Source organism: Oncorhynchus nerka, linkage group LG13, assembly GCF_034236695.1.
Source record: "Oncorhynchus nerka isolate Pitt River linkage group LG13, Oner_Uvic_2.0, whole genome shotgun sequence".
NCBI lineage: Eukaryota > Metazoa > Chordata > Actinopteri > Salmoniformes > Salmonidae > Oncorhynchus > Oncorhynchus nerka.
The window spans coordinates 70006538-70023485 of record NC_088408.1 but is presented as its reverse complement, the minus strand read 5'-3'; the positions used below and the strand labels follow the sequence as shown (position 1 = coordinate 70023485).

Below are 16948 nucleotides of genomic sequence, written 5' to 3'. Positions count from 1 at the left end.
AAATTATTCAGCCCCTTTACTTTCAATGCAGCAAACTCTCTCCAGAAGTTCAGTGAGGATCTCTGAATGATCCAATGTTGACCTAAATGACTAATGATGATAAATACAATCCACCTGTGTGTAATCAAGTCTCCGTATAAATGCACCTGCACTGTGATAGTCTCAGAGGTCCGTTAAAAGCGCAGAGAGCATCATGAAGAACAAGGAACACACCAGGCAGGTCCGAGATACTGTTGTGAAGAAGTTTAAAGCCGGATTTGGATACAAAAAGATTTCCCAAACTTTAAACATCCCAAGGAGCACTGTGCAAGCGATAATATTGAAATGGAAGGAGTATCAGACCACTGCAAATCTACCAAGACCTGGCCGTCCCTCTAAACTTTCAGCTCATACAAGGAGAAGACTGATCATAGATGCAGCCAAGAGGCCCATGATCACTCTGGATGAACTGCAGAGATCTACAGCTGAGGTGGGAGACTCTGTCCATAGGACAACAATCAGTCGTATATTGCACAAATCTGGCCTTTATGGAAGAGTGGCAAGAAGAAAGCCATTTCTTAAAGATATCCATAAGAAGTGTTGTTTAAAGTTTGCCACAAGCCACCTGGGAGACACACCAAACATGTGGAAGAAGGTGCTCTGGTCAGATGAAACCAAAATTGAACTTTTTGGCAACAATGCAAAACGTTATGTTTGGCATAAAAGCAACACAGCTCATCACCCTGAACACACCATCCCCACTGTCAAACATGGTGGTGGCAGCATCATGGTTTGGGCCTGCTTTTCTTCAGCAGGGACAGGGAAGATGGTTAAAATTGATGGGAAGATGGATGGAGCCAAATACAGGACCATTCTGGAAGAAAACCTGATGGAGTCTGCAAAAGACCTGAGACTGGGACGGAGATTTGTCTTCCAACAAGACAATGATCCAAAACATAAAGCAAAACCTACAATGGAATGGTTCAAAAATAAACATATCCAGGTGTTAGAATGGCCAAGTCAAAGTCCAGACCTGAATCCAATCGAGAATATGTGGAAAGAACTGAAAACTGCTGTTCACAAATGCTCTCCATCCAACCTCACTGAGCTCGAGCTGTTTTGCAATAAGGAATGGGAAAAAATGTCAGTCTCTCGATGTGCAAAACTGATAGAGACATACCCCAAGCGACTTACAGACTTATGTTTGAAGCCTGAAATGTGGCAAAAGGTCGCAAAGTTCAAGGGGGCCGAATACTTTCGCAAGGCACTGTATATAGGTGGTACCGGTACCGAGTCAATGTGCAATGTACAGGTTAGTCAAGGTAATTCGTAAAGTGACTACGCATGGATAGTAAACAGCGAGTATCAGCAGTGTAAAAACAAAGGGGGGTCAATGTTAATAGTACTGGTGGATTAATTGTTCAGCAGTCTTATGGCTTGGGGGTAGAAGCTGTTAAGGAGCCTTTTGGTCCTATACTTGGCGCTCCTGGGCCGTACGCACCACCCTCTGTAGCTCCTTACGGCCAGATTCAGAGCACTTGCCATACCAGGCGGTGTGCAGGCCAGTCAAGTTATTCCACACCGATCTCGACAAGCCATTTCTGTATGAACCTCGCTTTGTGCACAGGGGCATTGACATGCTGAAACAGGAAAGTCATTCCCCAAACTGTTACCACAAAGTTGGAGGCACAGAATCATCTAGAATGTCATTGTATGCTGTAGCGTTAAGATTTGCCTTTATTGGAACTAAGGGGCCTAGCCCGAACCATGAAAAACAGCCCCAGACCAATAATCCTCCATAAAATATTAGTTAGCACTCTGCATTGGGGCAGGTAGCGATTTCCTGGCAAACGCCAAACCGAGATTTGTCTGATGGATGGTGACGCATGATTCATCACGCCACAGAATGCGTTTCCACTGCTCCAATGGAGGCAAGCTTTACATCACTCTAGACGACGCTTGGCATTGCGCATGGTGATCTTAGGCTTGTGTGCGGCTGCTCGGTCATGGAAACCCATTTCATAAAGCTCCTGACGAGTCTTGTGCTGACATTGCTTCTAGAGGGAGTTTAGAACCAAGACAAACCATTTTTACACTCTACGCACTTAAGCACTCAGTGGTCCCGTTCTGCCTACCACTTCATGGCTGAGCCTTTGTTGTAGACATTTCCACTTCACAATAACAGCACTTACAGTTGACCATGGCAGATCTAGCAGGGCAGAAATGTGACGAACTGACTTGTTGGGAAGGTGGCATCCTATGATGAGGCCACGTTGAAAGTCAGTGAGCTCTTCAGTAAGGCCATTCTACTGCCAATGTTTGACTATGGAGATTGCATGGCTGTCTGCTGGATTTTATACACCTGTCAGCAACGGGTGTGGCTGAAATAGCCAAATCCATTCATTTGAAGGGGTGTCCATGTACCATTATATAGTGTATGTACTAGAGGTCGACCGATTATGATTTTTCAACGCCGATACCGATACCGATTATTGGAGGGCCAAAAAGGTTGATACCGATTAATCGCCCGATTTAAAAAAAAAATACAACAATACTGAATGAACACATCTTTCAACTTAATATAATACATCAATAAAATCAATTTAGCCTCAAGTAAATAATGAAACATGTTCAATTTAAATAATGCAAAAACAAAGTGTTGGAGAAGAAAGTAAAAGTGCAATATGTGCCATGTAAGAAAGCTAACGTTTAAGTTCTTTGCTCAGAACATGAGAACGTATGAAAGCTAGTGGTTCCTTTTAACATGAGTCTTCAATATTCCCAGGTAAGAAGTTTTAGGTTGTAGTTATTATAGGAATTATAGACTATTTCTCTCTATACCATTTGTATTTCATATACCTTTGACTATTGGATGTTCTTATAGGCACTTTAGTATTGCCAGTGTAACAGTATAGCTTCCGTCCCTCTCCTCGCCCCTACCTGGGCTTGAACCAGGAACATATCGACAACAGTCACCCTCGAAGCAGCGTTACCCATGCAGAGCAAGGGGAATAACTACTCCAAGTCTCTGAGAGCGAGTGACGTTTGAAACGCTATTAGTGCGCACCCTACTAACTAGCTAGCTATGTCACATCGGTTACACCAGCCTAATCTCGGGAGTTGAATTGAAGCACAGCAAAGAGCTGCTGGCAAAACGTATGAAAGTGCTGTTTGAATGAATGCTTACGAGCCTGCTGGTGCCTACCATCGCTCAGTCAGACTGCTCTATCAAATCATAGACTTAATTATAACATAATAACACACAGAAATACGATTCTTAGGTCATTAATATGGTCGAATCCGGAAACTATCATCTCGAAAACAAGACGTTTATTCTTTCAGTGAAATACGGATCCGTTCCGTATTCTATCTAACGGGTGGCATCCATAAATCTAAATATTCCTGTTACATTGCACAACCTTCAATGTTATGTCATAATTACGTACAATTCTGGCAAATTAGGTGGCCCAAACTGTTGCATATACCCTGACTCTGCGTGCAATGAAGGCAAGAGAAGTGACACAATTTCACCTGGTTAATATTGCCTGCTAACCTGGATTTATTTTAGCTAAATATGCAGGTTTAAAAATACATACTTCTGTGTGTTGATTTTAAGAAAGGCATTGGTGTTTATGGGTAGGTACACGTTAGAGCAACAACAGTCCTTTTTCGCGAATGCGCACTGCATCGATTATATGCAACGCAGGACACGCTAGATAAACTAGTAATATCATCAACCGTGTGTAGTTAACTAATGATTATGATTGATTGATTGTTTTTTATAAGATAAGTTTAATTCTAGCTAGCAACTTACCTTGGCTTACTGCATTCGCGTAACAGGCAGGCTCCTCGTGGAGTGCAATGAGAGGCAGGTGGTAAGAGCGTTGGACTAGTTGACTGTAAGGTTGCAAGATTGAATCCCCGAGCTGACAAGGTAAAAATCTGTCGTTCTGCCCCTGAACAAGGCAGTTAACCCATCGTTCCTAGGCTGTCATTGAAAATAAGAATGTGTTCTTAACTGACTTGCCTAGTTAAATAAAGATTAAATAAAGGTGTAAACAATTTTTTATTTTTAAATGGCCAAATCGGTGTCCAAAAATACCGATTTCCGATTGTCATGAAAACTTGAAATTGGCCCTAATTAATTGGCCATTCCGATTAATCGGTCGACCTCTAGTATGTATCCATTGATTCTTGAAGAATATAAGCTTGTTTTATGCCAATGTTTGTCAACAAAGTAAATGTAAACAAACACTCTAGCCTCAAAACATGGTTAAAATTATAATGTCGATATCATGGATGCAGCCCCATCCCTCTGTTTTTTTGCCCCTTTAAATGATTTGGTCCAATAATGCAGTACCAAAGGTAGACCTAGGCTATATTTAGCTTATTAAGGACGTGCCTCACACATACAATACCATTTTTGGGAGCCATTTTTGGGAGCCTAGTTTTTTTTTATTAAGGAGAAGCGTGATGCATTTTATGAAGGCAAGGCGTGGCTCGTTGAAGCCAATTACAACAATGTTGACTGCCAACACTCCAAACATTATTGAGCAAACGCTGGATTTTTTTGTTGAACTGTTGTTATTACGCTTTACTGTAGCCTATGCTATTTAATCAACAGTAGTATCAATCCACAATGGATCAGGATGGACCATGCCCATGGCCGAATCGGAGTATATGATAAAGCAAAGACAATCAATAACCTACAGAACTTACATGCAGTATTAAGGCATGAAGTGTATTGATTGGCCAGTGAGTGGCCAAGCCCTCATCACACCTACCTGTTTATTCATCAAAACCTAGCCCTTTCAACCGCCACCGGCTATTGCACTCATAATTCCAGCTGTGAAAAGAGCAAAAATATTTCTGACACTCCCCAGACCTATAGTGCTACAGCCAACGATTAGATTTAAAATTGGGTTAGGTTTGTTAAAGTAGTGTCAAAACCTTGTCTTCTTCCTGACTTGACAATCTGATTATCTTCTATGAAATACTACAAGAGGGGAGTGAGTAGACAATCCCACAAACTTCCTCAGACGTGAATATATTCACCATGAGCCATCAAGCTTGTTGTTGTTGGAAGAAGTGTTTGTGCATTCTTACATTCGATGGCTCTGATCTTTACAGTTGCCCCTCTCCTGGCTTTGACTCTGCCGTGAGTCATGGAAATGTCCTAGCCTTTCCAAAGCTGACACTAACCTCTGCTACTGACCTCTAAGCTAACCAAAGGAGCACACACAGCAGAGAGACTAAGACAGCAGTACTGTTATTTCTATCATCTGGAGCCTGTGAGCTGCCATAGTTCTGCATGATGGCTTGTGTCAAAAACACTCAGGTCAGACATTGTTTCAAATATTTACTTAAACTGACTCTTTGTGAATTTAGTTTAAAGAGATAAGTAATTCCAATAGTTTAAACACGGAACAAAAAACTGTAAACGTTTTTTTAAACAGATACCATAGCTATTTCCAGAAGAATACCCGTGATAAACAGAAGTTGCTTTTACACAATGATTTATGACAATGACAAATGTAGCAAATGCATCTGTCCAAATCAAGACTGATATGGCCCAGTAAAAGAGGAGGAAAAGCCCACAGTTTATAACTTGGAGGGAGAGAATTATGTATTACTCGGAGAAAGCCAGCTGAGACAGAGTAGGCTTCATCAAACACCGGTCCTCTGAGCTGTTGTATTATAGGATGTCGTTGTGGAGGAGAATTGATTGCACATTCATAATCACCGAGCAGTCATACTTCAGTCTCTACCCAACCATTCCTCTGATTTACACCACCACAGGGAAGAAAATTGGTCCATTGTAAAGCATATTGGGCTCTGTTTATTCATTCCAATCATTCCACTTCGTGAAACAAATGAGCACTAGACTAGGCCTATTTGCTAAAATCATCAGTGGACCAGGTCAATGACTTTCAAATATGGATCCTCAGCACAGGAGGTTGGTGGCACCTTAATTGGGGAGAACAGGCTCGTAATGGCTGGAGCAGAATAAGTGGAATGGTATCAAATACATGAAACACATGGTTTCCATGTGTTTGATGCCATTCCATTGACTCTATTTCAGCCATTATTATGAGCCGTCCTCCCCCCAACAGCCTCCACTGATCTTCAGATACACAAGACGTTACAACATTTAAAAGTAGAGATGGTTGGCGGGGGTTCAGTGACTGATTGATACTGAACATGGGTTCTAATGTACAGTAATAGTGGGTCCTTATGCCAACTCTCCTGTACATGGGTGACTAGTTTGCATGGAAACCATCTTATATGGCTTGAAGACTGTCTGTGAATGGCAGTGCTGGTACCCACCTGTCCTGTGCTAATCAGTTGTATTGTCCACAGATCTGCCAGTTCCTCAGACTTCACAGTCATCCTGAAATATAGTAGCACCGTGTTGTAGAGGAAAGCACGGTTGGTTCACCCGCCTTTCAACAAGCCTTAGGAATACGCCTCATTACTTTCTATTGTATGTTTAACTGGCAGGTGATGCTGCAGACTCCTCTACTATGTTCTCCAGAACTCGTAAAGTCTTGAGGACCTGATGATAGCAATACAATACTATTTTGACAGACAATCATTATGTGAAATTTATCATTTTCTTTGCATGCCGTAGTTGCCTATTATGAATAGATTAACTTTCTGGGGTGTTTTCTCAGACACAGATTAATCCTAATCCTGGACTAAAAAGCGGGATCAATGGTGATTCTCCATTAAAAATGCTTTTTTGTCCTGGATTAGGCTTAATCTGTGTCCTGGAAACCATCCCTTTATTTCCAGAATTTACACTTAGTGAACAGTGACAGACACTTCACAGATTTACAGTCTCTATAGCGCTATTATATTCTTATACCAGAACTTTGTTAAATAATCCAATCTGATTGGCTGAAGGGCATTCTATACAGTAGGTGTTCATTATCCACATGGTTGCAAGAGATAAGCTCTGGAGTAGTTCCAGCAGAAAAGGATGAACATTTTGCAAAGCAATTGGCAGTTAATAGCTCAAACAGTGTCTTATTTTGTTGGAAAGCATCTGCCAAATAAATAGCCTTGAAGTTGAATGTAATTGATTTCTGGCTCACTGTTCCTATAGCTTTCACTTGTACAGTTATTTTCCAACAACAACTGCATCTGTACACAAGCTGAACTGCCCTTCCTAACAACTGATTATATTTTTACCAGCTTGGTTGGACTGTACTCTCATTAATGAATCTGCCAGACATGTGACCTTGAGACAGGGCCGACAACAACAACCTGTCCACATTCTCACAAGTCAAATAAAACAATAAGACGAGAGAGAAGCCAAACGCCATGATAACATTAGAGTCCTCTCCTCGGTCTAGTAGTCTGACTTTCAGAATGACTTTATTTTGCTGAACTGTTTTACACAGCCATGCCAGGACCAATGTCAACCTATATAATTCTAAAGTAATTATTCAAGCACTGTTCAATCAACCACCTGTGAGGCAGGCAGATCCATCCAGTGGAGCTGCATCAGCTTCACCTTTCAGTTTCAATGCAATCAGCATAACATAATTTATTAATGTGACATGGATTTCTGTGGGCCAACTCAAGCCATCTCGAATCTATGAATAACATCTACCACATTGCCTGTGGGTCTATTGGCTGGAATATTGGTTGACAGGATACTTTGCAATGCCCTCTGTTACCTCTGGCCTCTCTTCCTACAACTATAGATGGTGACACAGAAGACTGTGTCAAGCTGTTACAGTGAGAGGATGAGAGGTGGGAAGGAAATTGATCAAATGAGACAGAGAACCAACCAGTGTGCTGATAAGATTGAAGACCACCAACAATTGAAGACCACCAATGTGTATGGTGTTGTGTACCATGCTGTACAAAAATAAAATTAAGGTGTCATTATTTCAAACCAGTGAGCATTTAATAATCATAACTGTTTACATGTAGCATACAATGTTTGTGCTTCCTGATACAGCAAACCTTTGGATTGCCATCCATCTTTGTAAACCACAGAGCGTAGTCAGAGGCTGAACATAATGAGCCAACATTTCACAATCAGGATGAATGGAGCAATGGTTATCTTTGGAAAATACATTATGAATGTCTCTTTGTGAAACATCATTTGTTCTAATTTCACTGCAAGATAACCTGACAATTGACACACAGACAAACAGATTACAATTGCCTCATGTTGACAAAATCATGTACCCTTCTGTCATTGGTGATTCTGTTCCTGATTAAACAATGGTTTAATTTTACCAGTGTACTAACTCTCTCGCATAGCACACAAGAATAGGACATAGGACGGAGTATAAATAGCATTATGTCTGGGAAAGCAATGGCATAATCAAGGCCATGGGAAAGTGAATGGTAATACAACTGATAAGAGCTGTGATTACATTGATACATGCTTAAACTACGAATAAAGTAAGCATAGGGACATGTGCTAAAGAAAGAAATATACCAGATGAGGACTGTTTGAGGGCTAGAACTAAATGATGGATCATGCCAAATCAGTTGGAAAATGTCTGTCTCACATGTCAGGAAACAATGTAAACTGTATGCAAATGAAAGCTTCCCCAGAAGATGAATGAGATTGTAAAACCAAAGCAATAATACCTTGATACAACAGGACAAGCAGCCTTAGGAAACATCTGTATGAGCTTGTGCAGAGTTGAGCTCTCATTATCAAGCTAGAACAACCTACAATGTCTAAACAGTTTGATAAAATCTTTCTGAAATTAAAAGTATTTATTTACATTTGTGATCCAACATACACTATGACTAATACATGCAGTATTGATATTGCACTTATGAATTCAGATTGTGTATAGGCAATATTGTTAATCATTATCATTATAAACATTGCATTGACTGACCATGACCACTGACTGACCATTTGAATAAAACATAAATAAATCTCTCTCCAGTTACATTGATCAGTAAAATGGAGATTACAGAGCATATCTTTCATGAGACATTGAGGATGTGACATATATAGATTGAACCTTTAGCTCTGTGGGAACTTGATGAGATCTCAAGGGATATAGTCTGGACTCTGGATGTGAAATAGAAATGGCAACTTCTGTCTTGAATCCAATGGAGGCAGCTGGGAACATTGGTATTCATAACACAGTAAACATGGATGTGAATATCATTCGCCATACAAAGTTGCCAGGTTGATTACAGTCCACAATAACTGTACCACCATATTTGCTGTAAGCAACGGGTTCTTTCTTTGGAAATGATCTAGCTAAATGTCCGTTTTTCTCTTTCTTTAAATTACATTTGTAACAAAAACATGAGATAAATCCACAAGTTCACTCCAACAGACTTTCATCATGTGATCATAAAAAGCATGTCATTCTGTGAACATTTCTGTGGAAATTCTCCAGTAAATGGGTAGAATCTCAAAAATTCCCTGTCTAAAATAGAGCCATTGGGTGCGTTCGAGCGGATCACTTTTGTCAAGACGTTGACCATCGTCGGTCGCCACCTTTCAGAGTGTGTTGCATTATGGACAAAGAAAATGGGTCCGACCTCCGACTACTCGTCGACTGTATGAACTTTATAAAAATCATGTGATCAAAGGTCATGCAGATTCTGATGAAGTCACCTTCAAGTCGCTACAATGCAGCCATTAGCTGCATTATGGGATGCACTATTTGTCAACCAATCATTAGAGTGTTTTTTTAGGGACGGGCATTCCAAGTCTTTTCGATGAGCTGGATCTTTTGGATACGTTCACCTAGAAGAGTAGTTAATTTGGCTCCTAAACGGGTCTTCGTTCAGTAGTGCATAGAAATGGATGGAAAAAAACATGAAAAATGAGTCGCTCTCCTCACTACCTATTGTTCCTGCAGTGAGGAATTAACATCTTCACAGAAAGTTTTTCTAACTTATCCACAGATAATCGTCCGGAGTTCAAAAAGCAGTAGTAGCTGTATGGAAATCAGGCAGCCAAATTAATGGCTCTTTTCCGGATGTGGACCAAAAAGATCCATTCAAAATGAGCAGTTGGTTTTTGTTTGAAGCATGTGAACTTGGCCAAAAACGTGACTGAAACAGGAACAAACTTTGTCCGGATTCTGAAGCTACAAGGTATACAAATCATCTCTAACCAATAAATTGTACACACATTGTTTTCAGTTTGTGAGTGTGTGGTATGGGGTGATGGAAAAGTTTGTCGACATTTATAAAGAAGCACTTTTATCAACAAGGTTGACACTGCCGTGCTGATTTGAGGTTTGCTGTTGGAAAATCACTAGCGTCCCACTTTCGGCAGTCACAGATGCAGCTCCCCTGACTGACTTCACTGACAATTTGTGTCTAAGCTTAATGCTCGAACACACCCATTGACATAAACACAGGGTTGATAGAGAGGACATTTGTTTGAGGAAAGAGCGTCCTCTTCTGGTAAGTCAACTAATGGGCATACGTCACATTTATTCCGCATCTGCCACATACAAGAAGTATATTTCCTGTAGTCTATCCGTTCTTTTATATCTCAGTGAGACAATCACATATTGTGTCGCTTAATTTACATTTCAGACAAGCCTACTCACATTACATAATACCCTGTATAGTGCACAGGTGACAGTCTCCCCTCCTCAGTTTCTTTCACAACATTAGCACGAATCACTGTGAAATCCAGCACAATAGGTACGCTATGCATTATTTCTGTAAAACAAACATTTAAGATAGTCATGCTTTATCATCCACTGACATTAGTGCGCGCAGAAATAATATTGTAGACGGAAATGACCTCACACGAAATGGGCGCATGAATAACTGAAAGAAACAGTAAACACGGCTGGCTAGCTAGGTATTTTTTATTGTATTTTTCCCCTAGTTATTTAACCACATTGTTCAAATGGTAATATTGCTTTAGTTTCAACTAAAGTGAAAGTGAAAACAACGTAACTATTTTTCAAACGATTTGCAATGGCAGAAGAATGATATCGCAGAGCTGTGTTAATGTTAGCTAGCTAACTTAGCTTGCTGCTACGTTCGAAACGTCTGTTTTTTGAGAGTTCTGCTACACAGCGTGCTTGTGTAATAATGACTCATGAACTAGCTAGGTAGTATACAGTATATAACTAGACCATCTTTGGGTAGCTGTACCATTTGTCACGTGATGTCTGTTTATGCTAGTGTTGTGATGGGTATCGGAGAGGAATATCGTAGGAATTCAATATAGCTAGTCATATAAGAAGTAAATCCTGTTATTCACTAGCTAGATAACTAGCTATTAACCTGGTGGTCTGTCACACTACTATTACCAGTGTAGTTCGTGATTTACATTCGTCTTGCTAGATCTTCAGATATGATTATAAATGGAAGAAGTATCTAGCATGATGATGTGTGCATGGGGTGTTAGCTAGCTAGTTATGCAACTGTAGCTACATGATCGTGTTTATTTTTCCCTTTCATGTTTCATCTCACCCAACCACATCAGCATGTGAAACATCATGGGAAGAGTGAGTATTAGCTAGTACTAGTGTGCCTAATGTGAGACAAGGAATAATCAGCAATGGCCGATGATGGGGAGCTGAACCAAATGGGGAGCCCCACCAGCTCATCTGGCCAATGTGGCCGCCAGACATATCGAAGTTGTGCCCATTCCCGCAGCCTGTTGGATGGGCTGTTTGGCTTGAGGCAGGGTGGCATCCTGTTTGACGTAGTACTCATGGTGGAGGGCAAGCCCATCCAAGCCCATCGTATCCTCCTGGCTGCCGCATGTGACTACTTCAGGTAGGCCTGTCTGCCTGACACTACTTTCCATCTGCAAGACTTTAGGCAGTTCTCGCTTTGGGGAGAGGCTATTTCTCCCCTAACCCTGCCTGTGTTTTCTCCAGAGGGATGTTTGCTGGAGGTCTCAGAGAGACGCAGCTGACAGAGATTCCAGTGCATGGGGTGACCTACACTGCCATGACCAAACTTCTGGACTTCATCTACACATCGGAGCTTGAGCTAGACCTGGACAACGTGCAGGAGGTCCTGGTTGCTGCCACTCTTGTACAGGTATGTTCTTTTTTTGTGTGTCCTTTGGATCAAAGTCATATGTCTTGGGCTGTATCCCCCGGTGATCTTTGGATTTAATATTTTGTAGATTGAGGAGGTTATTGGCTTTTGCTGTGACTTCCTCTTTTCCTGGCTGGATGACAGCAACATCTTGGAAGTTGACAAGCTGGCTGATGTGTATGGGCTGCAGCAGCTGGGGGCCAAGGTGCACTCCTACATCCTGAGGAACATTCAGACGTTCTCTCGCACAGAGGTGTACCGCCAGCTTCCCCCAGAGAAGGTCCTCAGTGTGCTGAGCAGTGACGAGCTGGAGGTCAGCTCAGAGAACGAGGTGTACGAGGCAGCTTTGCACTACCACTACAGCCCAGAGCAGGTGGAGACAGACCAGGTGTCCCTCCAGGTAAGGCCAGCTGGTTAGTCAGCCACTCGCTTTGAGACATTTGAGGCTGTTTGCCCATGGTACTGCCGTATATCAGAAGCAGTAAAAGAATGCATGCCCTCCGCTGGCCATTTTGTACTACATGAAAATCCAATAACTTTGAAAGCTGTTTCACGTTTGGCCACCAGGCTTGTATAGATACATGGCTGGTGAATGGCACCATGATATCAGAGAGGAACAAACTCAGATGGGCCTTTGTGTAGGGATGTGTGGAACAGACTGTTCTGCACCATTACTCATTCTCCCCCTCCCCCAGGACAATCTGAGGATGCTCGAGGCAGTGCGTTTCTGCCTCATGGACAAACAGGTATTGCAGAGACTGTTTGGGCGGCTAAATCAGTGTCCACTGAAGGACTTTGTGGCAGCTGCACTGCGTTACCACGAGCAGGAGCTTTGGCAGCCCATCCTGCAGGGCCCCCTCACCCAGCCCCGTTCCAACTTCAACTGCATCCTTGGCTTCGGAGGTATGTTCTCCTCTGGCTCACTGACTGAGAGCGAAGAATTGTTCCAGGTCTATCACCCTAGCTGGGGTGAGTGGAGGACACTCACGGCTGCTCAAGCCCCCCGCATGTCCAACCAAGGTATCGCTGTGCTGAACAACTTTGTCTATCTGATTGGGGGAGACAAGAACACCAGTGGCTTTCGTGCAGAGACTCGCTGCTGGAGGTGAGACACAATAGCATAGGCAGATCCACTCTAACAGAGTATCGATCTGATCATTAGGTCTGCTGTCATGATCTACTGTGTGATTCTCTTAACTATCTACCATACAGAGCATAATGCAGTGTCTAACAATGAAAGAAGCTACTGTATAGAAGTAAAACTGTATTCTACCCTACTTAGCAAAAAGGCAGTAACTGCTCATAGCGTGGAGAAAAATGCTTTAATTTACCTTAGTTTCACAGTAACTTTACTGCTAAAATGACCCCCATTTTCTCCAAAACAAAATACAATAGAGGCAGGATACTTGTCCACATGATTAAGCATGTATTTAAAGTAGCAAAAATGACACTCAATTTCAACCAAATTAGCAGTTACTGCCTTTTTGCTTGGTAGGGCAGTATTGGGGCGGCAGGTAGCCTAGTGGTTAGAGTGTTGGGCCAGTAACTGAAGGTTGCGAGATTGAATCCCCAAGCTGACAAGGTAAAAGTCTGTCATTCTGCCCCTGAACAAGGCAGTTAACCCAATGCCGTCATTGTAAATAATAATTTGTTCTTAACTGACCTGTCTAGTTAAATAAATAAAAAAATATGCATTGCTATTATAAAAGAGTAGGTTACATGCATAACAACAGACAGGTGTCAGCTCAAAATGCCATCTGACTGATAAGTTGTTCTGTGTTGAGTTCCCATGTAATTGAATTTGAACTCTAATTTGCTCAAAAAGGTCTGTTTACTGCTGACTTAATTTTTCCTTGGAACAGTCAGAAGTCTTGTTTTTCTTTGGATTTAAATCACTGCAGTTGAAACTTTGCAATAATTTTGCATGACAAATATCACAAAAATGCACGTTCAAAATATTACTAATTGCCAATTAATTAGCATTCCCCTTTTTGCCATTAATTAGCATGTCCTCCTTTTGACATTTGACATGAATTAATGAAAAGACATGATATTTGATCTCAAGCACTCAGTCTCCTCCTCTTAGATATGACCCTCGCCACAACATCTGGTGCTCCATCAAGCCCCTGCAGCGGCAGCATGCAGACCACTGTGTGTGTGTGCTGGACGGACACATCTACGCTATTGGGGGGCGCGACTACAGCAATGAACTGGAGTGTGTAGAACGCTACGACCCACACACCAACACCTGGGAATATGTGGCAGCCCTCAAGAGAGAGGTATGATCACGTCATGAAGAGCATTGTCCATAAGAGGGTGCTAGATATTCACTGATATCTATTTGTCAGTGTATCAAAGTATGGAGGGAGAAGGGGATTTATGAGGAACCTTCCCTTGAGTTAAACAACAAATAGGACCAATTCACAATTTGTGAGAATAATCAAATAAATATGGATTTCCTCCCTGAATGAGCTATTCTTGATATTCCGTGGCCCTTTGTTCTTATTTTTTTAATGTTGAATACTAGTCTAATCTTCCCTCTAGGTGTATGCACACGCCGGAGCAGTCTTGGATGGCAAGATGTACGTCACTTGTGGGCGGCGGGGAATGGCGTACCTGAGAGAGACATACTGTTATGACCCCCAGCACAACCAGTGGGCAGAGTGTGCAGAGGGGCCGGTGGAGCGGGCATGGCATGGTATGGCTGCTGTCAATGGACGGGTCTATGTCATTGGTGGCAGCAATGATGAGCGCGGGTACCGCCGAGATGTTCTCCAGGTACCGTACCTCCACTTACCAATGGTATTCAAAGTGACTGAGCAACAATTTGTAATGCAACAAAGGCTTGAGGTGTGAGATGTAAAGTAATGTACTAAGTTACTGGTCTCTTATCCAGGTGGCATGCTACAGCCCAGCAGATAACTCTTGGTCTGTGATGACTCCTCTACCAGCTGGTCATGGGGAGCCTGGTGTGGCAGTACTTGGCAGCCTCATCTACATACTAGGTGGGCGCTCTCATGACAAGAGCAACCGTATGAAATACGTGCACGTGTATAACACAGAGGCAGACCTCTGGGAGAGTGGGACAGCATTCGAGGACCGTATCTCCGGCCTGGCAGCCTGCGTGGTGCTCCTCTCCCGTGCTGTGATTGATCAAGCCAAGAACTGGGAGCAGCGCACCAAGGCATCCTGGGAGGAGGTGGATTTGGACAACTCTGAGGACTGACTGACTGACGTGGTACTGACTGTGGAGGAGGAGACTAGAGCAGTGTTCAGAGGTGGCATTGAACTGAATCTGAGGGGAATCTGTTATTTGCTGAATCTTTTATTTTGCATGCAAGGCTGAATGAATCCTTGTGGTATTTCCCTAGCTTGTTTGATACAGTGGTGATGGGAGGGTAGTCTCTCCCTGCATGTTGACCACGCTGAGTGCCTCTGAACCAAAGTGTTAACCAAAACCTTTTGCCTTTTTCTCTTGTGTTGTTGCTCCAACATCTGTACTTCTGTAGGCCTTCTCCAGTCTTTGCAGCTTGCCCTCACTTTGACCTGAAGACGTTTCTGCGTGTGTGTCTGCCAGATTGACAGATTAAGGTGACTTTACCACTTTGGTCTATCACTGCTGTTCCCCCTTTACTTTATACAAAGAGGAGAAGAAAGAAATGGCCTTTTTTTGGAACACTTCCTCCACAAAATCATACAAATGTTTCACAGCTCTTCAACTTAACATTACAACCAGTTCAAATGAGGCACAGAGGGATATTCATTGACTATGCAATAATTTTATGAGGAGTACTCAAATGATCACAGTTAACAAAATCTATAATCTCATATTTAGTTTGACATTTTAGACCAAATAATAACCTTTGCTTTTACAATATCATTAGATATATAATATTTCATTTGTTTAATGTTGCACTTGTGAAGGAAACAGGCCATTAATTTGCCAGCTTGGAAACCGAAACTGTTTGTCTAGTTCTGTTGAGCCGGATTCATGGTTTATGTTCCAATATTGGCCCTTATAACCACGGGTTATTACTATGATATCATGAGAATGGCATTTACTCATCATGAACTTAAAATGAATAATGATTAATTTGTCTTATTTCCACACTGTGCCTTGTTTTCTCTGTTACACTTAAGACGGGGTTTCCTGTTTGGTTAGAAATGGGCCTTTAATAATGTGCCTCTTCTATCACAGTTTATCAAATTGTTGTTGAGGAAAGAAGTCACTAATTGTTGACAGTGGATTTGAATAAAGATGTAGTAAACATGTGATTATACTACAGTTGGTACACATGAAATCATCCAGAATATTTTACCCTGCATCTCCGTAATAAAAACAAGATCATATTCTAAACCCCAAGACAACCGTTTGCCTATATATGTGACTTTTTACAGAGCAGCAAATAATTGTTCAGAGTGATTTAGTGAATAATTACTACTAATTCATGTAGTAATCATTTATTTATTTGCAATTTCCTTTATGTCCAAAGGAATTCTTCTATATACTGAGATTTACATGGTATTGACCAGGCCTGAGTGGTTGTCTGTCCTCTCAAGGTGGTTGTTGTTGCCTATGTCCTTCATCCCTCCCAGTCTCAGCTAGTTCCTCTCCATTTGGTCCTATAGCCCATTGACTTTATGAAGCTTGACTGCTGCTTTCTTCTCCAAGGCTGTTTCATCTGCAAACCCCCATCATCCCCCAGTCAGTTCCCCCCTCTTTATTTCACACTGTCATGCCAGTCCCTGGTGTGTCGTTTTGGTCTGCTGATGTGCCTTCTTGTTTTGGACATCCAGTTCAGCTCGCACAAACTGCTACGTTTTCATGGTGTCCATAAACAGCAATCTATTCATTCTGACACCACTGACCACCTGGGGAATAATGAAGACACATGTCACATATTTGGCATTGTCAGAGAGAGCTGAGGCCTTTACACACTTTAGAGTT

The 16948-nt window shown here is 41.9% G+C and overlaps 1 protein-coding gene across 4 annotated transcripts; it reads left to right on the top strand.

The window, feature by feature from the left end:
• The first annotated feature begins 9581 nt into the window (after positions 1-9581).
• Positions 9582-16357, top strand: klhl22 (kelch-like family member 22). Of its 4 annotated transcripts, XM_029677988.2 has the most exons (9): positions 10700-10801; positions 11435-11730; positions 11835-12000; positions 12089-12400; positions 12696-13105; positions 14087-14279; positions 14545-14778; positions 14897-15005; positions 15510-16357. In XM_029677988.2, the coding sequence occupies exons 2-9, from the start codon at positions 11510-11512 to the stop codon at positions 15548-15550; spliced, it is 1686 nt and encodes a 561-aa protein (XP_029533848.1). In that variant the 5' UTR covers positions 10700-10801; positions 11435-11509; the 3' UTR covers positions 15551-16357. The 4 variants fall into 4 exon arrangements, with proteins under 4 accessions (XP_029533845.1, XP_029533846.1, XP_029533848.1 ...); XM_029677985.2 differs by lacking the exon at positions 10700-10801 and adding an exon at positions 9582-10077 and having other exon boundaries at positions 14897-16357; XM_029677986.2 differs by lacking the exon at positions 10700-10801 and adding an exon at positions 10544-10638 and having other exon boundaries at positions 14897-16357.
• The last annotated feature ends 591 nt before the right edge of the window (positions 16358-16948 follow it).